Here is a 7,448-nt window from a genome sequence, read left to right as displayed (position 1 = left end):
ACTGATGACGTGGCGCGCCATAGGGCGCCCCATTGCTAATGACCTAACTCATTACACTCACCTTCTATTCATACATAAATGTGGGGATTACATTTCCCTAAATTTTTCCACTCATTTTTCTTCGTATTTCTTAAAACTCGGTCAGGCCTAGTTGGACAATATTTTGCGGACGGAGGCAGTAATATATTGTCGCTCTTCTTTTCTCGATTTCAGTCTAGTGCTACTGAAAGCGTAGATCTCCCGCAGAAATTAGGTGATATATCTCTCCCTCTCCCCCTCTCGCTCGATCTCTGGTATTTACTTTGTTGTTGAGAAGTAATTCCGGAAACTGATTTCAATTGTACAGCAATGGCGACATTGAGGAACTTGAAGATAAAGACGTCCACGTGCAAGAGAATAGCCAAGGAGCTTCACTCTTATGAGAAAGAGGTCGAAACAGAGTCTGCTAAAACCGCCGATATGAAGGCTAAAGGCGCCGATCCATATGATCTCAAACAGCAGGTAACCCCTGCCCTAATTCTCACTCAATTGTACTACTAATTATTGCTTGGTTGGGGTTTTATTCTTTCTCCAAATGGAATGTAAAACTGGATTCTTTTTTTATTCCATAATGCTAACCTAGAAATGTTGATTCAGCTACAACTCGAAATGTAATGCTTATTCTGCGTGTTTGAATTTTGCTGATTAAGAAATTTATGTGCACATGTTGTTTTGGTCGATGTGGCATTTGATTTGCTTCTTGTTGTAGTTTCCCAACTCAAGTTTTAGTTGCTAATTTTCCACTTGTATTGTATTTGTTCCCTGTGTTGATTTTTGACTTGTTATTTGCATAACATATGATTCGTATAAAGAGAATGTACTATCACTTAGATTTTGTTAAAAATGAGTGGTTTCGAAAGTTTTTTTGCACGTGGAGCGAACATATTCTAAATCGAAATGGAAAAAGTATCCGAGAGGAATTGCTGCAAAAACATAGTTCTAACGAGTGATTTTGGCTGTTTGACAAGGTGGAATCATATTGTGGTCTAGCTCCATTTCTGTTGTTATGCTTAGTACTAAGAGATGGAATGTGTGCTGATTTGTGACTATTGATTGATAATAAAAAATGTATACAAAGAGGTCATATGAATATTAAACAGTGAATATAGAAATGGAATTTGTGCTGATTTGTGATTATTGAGTATTCATAGATAATAAAAAATGTTTGACAATGATGCATGCAAAGTGATATGTACCAAGGAAAAACTTCATTTAACATGGACCTATATGTTTTGTGCGGTGCGATTTCTGGTTCAATCATCTTATTATTAGACTGCTTAGAGTTCTCTAAGTCAATTTTTGGTTTTGCTTGCTTAGACCAAGTATGCTCTTTTTGTGCTGTTTCATTCTTGCTTATCTATATCTTCCATTTTTATATGTCTATCAGGAAAATGTGCTGGCTGAATCAAGGATGATGGTTCCTGACTGCCGAAAGCGTCTAGAGGCTGCTCTGAGTGATCTTAAAGGCACTTTGGTAATCAATCATGTTTGAGTGATAACATAACTTATCTTCTGATGAAGTTTCATGTTGGTGCTGATAAATCTTTTAGCCTGTCTGTCTAGGGATATAATTACGATCTTTATTTATAACTACTGATACACTTGCATTTCTGCGATATGTGAACGTCTTGGTTTCAGGTCCCTCTCCAATATAAGTTCTCTAACGTGAATGATAAATGGATTGTGTGTTTGTTCTATTTGACATTGAAAAGCATGTGATTGAGCATCTGAGACCTTCATGAGCTGCTGTCTTTCTGTAGTAATTGCAGAGGTTAAATCAATCTTAGATTTTTGTTTTAAGACATTCGGTATTGTAGTAGTTCAAAAGTAATGGTTCAGGACGATGAAGAATGTGAAAAATGCTCCTTATCTGAGGCTTAGTTTAAAAAGTAGTGTATGTAATTCAAATTGTGAATACCTAAGAGCTTCTTTTACATGTATTAGTACCAGTGACAGAATGTCCATGCTACACAGTACAGTATATATAACTGGTAGGTTGCGACGAATTCATTAAGCTAGTCACTGATTTCCACGTGCTCTCCCAAAAGGATTGAAAGAGAAACAGCTGATAATGATCTCTATAAACCCATGACTGGATGATATATATCGAAATGCCTGTTTCTTGAAGTTGCTTAGCAAAACTTAATATTCGAGCTAACTGCTGCAGGTCGAACTGGAGGAGTCTGGGCAAAAGGAAGGTTCAGAAATTGATGATGCTCGGAGCACCATTAGAGATGTTGAACAAATATTTCAATCTTCAGACGCTTAGTTGAAGAGTTGGGTTTACTCAAGACTGGCTTGTTTATGTATCAGCTCTGATGTGATGGATAATGAGTGCTCAAGATCTCATCTGTTTTGACATATGTAGTGTGATCATGTTTTAATATGAAAACAGTGGGGATTGAATTAGCTTTATCTGATAATCGGTGATAATGTATCATCTGTATACGAGATATTGGAGTGTGTATTTTGTCTATAGTATGTGTAATGTGTGCAGTGTGTGTAGTATGTGTGTGTATATTTTGTGTATAGTGTGTGTAGTATGTGTATTTTATGTATAATTTGTGTAGTGTATGTATAATGTGTGTAATGTGTGCAGTTTGTGTATAGTGTATGTGTAGGGATGTTAGTTCAACCCGAATCTAGGGGTGTCAAATCGCGCGGATTGGGTCGTTATCGGGTCAACCTGATAACGACCTAACCCAATAAGGCCTAACCTTAATCCGATCTGTTAAGAAAACTCTAAATCTGAATACGAACCCAACCTGCTACCTTCAAACCCGAACACGACCCGCATCCGACTCGAACCCGTTAACGACACGATATAATTTGGGTTGACACGATACGATAACGACCCGAAATTGATATTACACGATTATAACTTAATATTACACGATCAAACCTTATTTTTCAACCTAATTTACATGATTAAAACCTATTTTATATGATTTAAACCTGATTTACTGTAAATTTAAAAATTAAAGTAAAATAATATTATTTCTTAATGGGTTATCCGTATCCAACCCGCATCCGACCCGAACCCAACCAGGAATTATCGGGTTCTTAACGGGTCAACCTGATAAGGACACAAACCAATAAGGCTTGATCCAAACCCAATAATTTCATGTGGATTCGTGTCGGATTATCGTGTCGTGTCAAAAATTGTCAGCCTTACCCGAACCCGATGGACTGACCCGACTAGCTTGCCAAAATTAAAGGATTAGGGCTGAAAAACTACAACCCAATTAGAAATTGGGCTAATCGGGTCAGCCCACCAGTCTGGTGGGCTGACCCGCTCCTGAACAAAAATAATACTCCCTCAATCCCAACTAAGTTGGAGCAAAGCTTTTGGAGGCGATGATTAATAAATTGTGTTGAATGAATTAAATTAAAATAAAATAAAATAAAATAAGCAAGAGTAATAAAGTAGGAGAGATGAAAGAGTAAAATAGATAATGGAATGAAGTAAAAGTGATTAGATGTTTGTTTTTTGTCCAGAAGGGAAATGACTCAATCTAAACATCTCAAAAATAAATACGACTTTTCTTAGTTGAAACGGAGAGAGATTTTTTTACTTAGTTTTCATATTTTACGTGTCGCACTCTTTTATTCAAACCATTCATTTTTTTTATATGCAAAGATATGTCCTTCAATAAAAGATGGTCGGAAGTTTATAAGAGCATCTCCAGTAAGACTGGACGTCAAATAGCCCTCACATAGCCTTCACACTGCCACATCATCAGCACTACAATTCTCCTGCCACATCAGCTTGCCACATCAACTGGACATCAAATAGCCCTCACATAGCCTTCACACTACCTATCCACATCACTAATAACAATTATATAATTTAATTTACACTCTTATCAACATACGGAATTTAATTTACGAGACAAATACGGAAAATTCGAATAATAATATTAAAATTTCAAAAAGTACAATAATTTAAAAAAAAATACATTTAAAAAAATTACATTTAAAAAAATTACATAAATTTACATAAAAACTAACGCCTTGCAATCCTCCGCGCCCACAACTCTTCAACTAAATCCTTTTGGAGTCGAATATGAGCCTCCGTCTGACGCATGTCGGCATGTGCTTGGAGGAGGGCTTCTTCATCGTGAGGTACCCCACCTCGTACGTTGGCGGTGGCGACGCCGTGGCTTGGACCGACCTCATTATCGTCGTTGGCCCAATCAGTCAGTTGTACACCTTCATCTTCGACGATCATGTTGTGCATAATAATACAGGCGTACATTATATCAGCAATGCAGTCGACATTCCACAAACGCGTTGGTCCCTTAACTGCAGCCCATCGAGCCTGAAGCACACCAAATGCGCGCTCCACGTCCTTTCGCGCCGACTCCTGCCGCGTCGCAAAGTAGGCCTTCTTCGCATCTGATGCGCACCGGATCGTCTTCACAAAGACGGGCCACCTAGGGTATATCCCATCCGCCAAGTAGTAGCCCATATCATGCTGGTTGCCGTTGGCGACAAAACTGATGGCCGGACCGACGCCCTGGCACTGCTCGTTGAAAAGGGGCGACGAGTTGAGGACGTTTAGGTCGTTGTTCGAACCGGCTATCCCAAAATACGCATGCCAAATCCACAACCGGTAATCAGCTACGGCCTCGAGGATCATCGTGGGATTTTTTCCCTTGTAGCTGGTCGTGTAAAACCCCTTCCAGGCAGCGGGACAGTTCTTCCACTCCCAATGCATACAATCTATGCTGCCTAACATTCCCGGGAACCCATGCTGATCCCCGTGCATCCGCAGCAGATTCCGGCAATCTTCGGGGGTAGGCTTTCGGAGATACTGATCACCGAATACTTCGATCACGCCCTGACAGAAATACTTCATACATTCGATGGCAGTCGTCTCACCGATGTGGAGGTATTCGTCCCACATGTCTGCCGCGGTGCCGTAGGCCAACTGCCTGATTGCCGCAGTGCACTTTTGAATAGGGGTGTGGCCGGGTCTGCTAGCCGCATCGTGCCTGAAGCGGAAATACAGATATCGCTGCTCCAAAGCGTTAACAATACGCATAAACAAGTCCCGCCTCATCCTAAAACGACGCCTGAAATGGTTGGCGTTAAAACGCGGCTCCTCTGCGAAGTAATCTGTGAACAGGCGCTGATGTGCAGCTTCATGATCACGATCAACCACTTGTCGACGGTGGACAACTGGTCGTGGGCGAGGTGCCGCCGGCTGCATATAACTCTGCATCCATCGATCAACCTCACGGCTCGTATAGGCATCTAGCTCTTCGTTCATCATACGCTCGTACTCATCCGCATCCCCACCACTACCACCGGCATTACTCATTTCTTAAATTGATCTTGAACAGAAAGTAAGGTAGAGAGAGAGTACTCGTTAAAACAAGTGGTGCGAATGAAAATGACGTTCAAAGCGCGTATATATAGTGTTTTCAAAAGAAAATAAAATAAAAAATAAAATCTGACGCCGGTTTGACGCCGATCCGGGACCCACAATGGCGTCATGAGGATCGGCGTCTGAACCGACGTCATCGCGCGAATCGGCATGGCCACGCTGATTTTGACGCCGATTTCGCCGACGCCGGTTCCAATGGTTCGGCGTCAGAACCGGCGTCGGCGAAAAATCGGCGTCGCGATTTTGACGCCGTTACTGGAGATGCTCTAATTGTTCCAAAACTAAAAAAAATTCAAATACGAATTTTCTATATGTATAAAAGCTTAAAAAATAATTATATTACTTTGTTTTCTTACGAATTTGATATTTTTTTTCTTATATCCATCTTATATTTTTATTTTCTATTCTTAATTTAATACTAATATGGTCTTTGATTTTAAGCAGTGTATTGACGTGAACATTTTTCGCATTGTTTTTTCTTGACCAATTCACGGTCGTATATACTCCCTCCGTTTCTTCATAGTTGAGGCAAAAATTTTCGGCACAAAGTTTAAGAAAGAGATGTTGAATGTGGCAGTAGGAAGACTATGTGAGGGCTATGAGAGGTCCTAGACCATTGTGGATGCTCTAAATAAATAGATAAAAAAGTAAGAGAAGGAAAAAAGTAGAGAGAATAAAGTAGAAAGTGAATAAAGTAGAGAGATAAAGTAAGAGAGACTAAAGTAAAAAAGAGAAAAAAGTTACTATAAAGGGAAATGACTCAACTATAAGGAAACTTCTCAAAATGAAAAAATGACTCAACTATGGAGAAACGAAGAGAGTATATGAAAAGGTCGGAAGAAGTAGAACCGTCTGCACAGTTGGAGATGTGGAAAATGTTGAGGAAATAAGCATATTGAATTAATTTTGACTGACTATAGTGCGTAAAGTGACGGACGTTTTTTCTATTGATGTGATAATCATTCGTATTCCTTGTACAAAATGTCAAATTTCGATTGATTCAAATTTTCTGAAATTGGGACTTGGGAGACTGACATATTTATTTGGATTATTCATGTGCGAAAAAATACTGTTTGTATACATGATAGAGTTATATTCCCAACCCAATACTTAATTGCTAACCATAATATTTATTAGATATTTAAATTAAGGGCCTAGATCTTTAGACCCTAAATGTCAATACGATCAATAAAAATATCAATAATGTTATTAAAATCAATTTACAACAAATTAATTGTAACTAACTTTTGAAAAATATCTCATAACTTTAGAACGCATATAACTTTCTTGATTTAAATTATTTTTTCGCACAACATATATCAATTTAAATATAATTTCATAAGAATTCTAACGAGATCTCACTTGCATATATTCCGATGTCAAAATTTGAAAACAATTTCGAACATTTTCAATTTTTTCGTACAACAACAAATGTCAATATGATATATAAAATATGTCAATATAATACATATAGAATGTCAATATAAGCAATGTGTTAGCATTCTCAAAGCATTGTGTTGACATTTTCGAAACACTATATTGATATTTTCATCCAAAGCCCTAATTTGGTAGTTTTTGTTATCTTTTTCGATTTAATTAATAAAAACAAAAATTACACGTGACAAATTGTAGACCACAAGTTTTCTAAAATCCTATGGTCTTAAATTAGTTGTAGTTAATAATTAAATGATGAGTTAGCAATTGATCACTTCCCTTGTATATATATTTACTGAAATTTATGCTAACTGAAATTATGTGTGAAAATGTCCAGAGCCTTTGTCATAGTGGCATGGAGCTTAGACATTATTGTTTGAGGTGCCAAGTTCGAGCCATCTTGATATCATTTCTAATTTCCTCCTTTATATAGGAATTTTTTTAAAAATAAATAAAAATATTATGTGTGAAAATAATTTGTTTCCTGTTGAGGCCCCAATCAAAGAGCATTTGCAATGGCGCCCGTCCCAGCGGAATTCCGACCGACGTGCCGGAAGTCCGCGCGGGACGTCCGCCATTGTGC

General features: G+C 38.3%; 1 protein-coding gene across 1 annotated transcript; it reads left to right on the top strand.

Moving 5' to 3' along the window:
* The first annotated feature begins 169 nt into the window (after positions 1-169).
* LOC121760267 (tubulin-folding cofactor A-like) lies at positions 170-2,520 on the top strand. The gene is made up of 4 exons (XM_042155915.1): positions 170-253; positions 347-501; positions 1,427-1,513; positions 2,207-2,520. The coding sequence occupies exons 2-4, from the start codon at positions 349-351 to the stop codon at positions 2,306-2,308; spliced, it is 342 nt and encodes a 113-aa protein (XP_042011849.1). The 5' UTR covers positions 170-253; positions 347-348; the 3' UTR covers positions 2,309-2,520.
* Positions 2,521-7,448: the final 4,928 nt, after the last annotated feature.

This window comes from Salvia splendens, chromosome 13, assembly GCF_004379255.2.
Source record: "Salvia splendens isolate huo1 chromosome 13, SspV2, whole genome shotgun sequence".
NCBI lineage: Eukaryota > Viridiplantae > Streptophyta > Magnoliopsida > Lamiales > Lamiaceae > Salvia > Salvia splendens.
Note: the sequence above shows the minus strand (reverse complement) of the source record. Positions and strands in the feature narration are given on the sequence as shown.

Excerpts from the sequence above, each read along its gene's own strand:
- LOC121760267 (XM_042155915.1), top strand. The coding sequence starts at position 349 with ATGGCGACATTGAGGAACTTGAAGATAAAGACGTCCACGTGCAAGAGA. Across the intron at positions 502-1,426 it reads CATATGATCTCAAACAGCAG|GAAAATGTGCTGGCTGAATC; the intron begins GTAACCCCTGCC and ends TATGTCTATCAG. Across the intron at positions 1,514-2,206 it reads GTGATCTTAAAGGCACTTTG|GTCGAACTGGAGGAGTCTGG; the intron begins GTAATCAATCAT and ends TAACTGCTGCAG.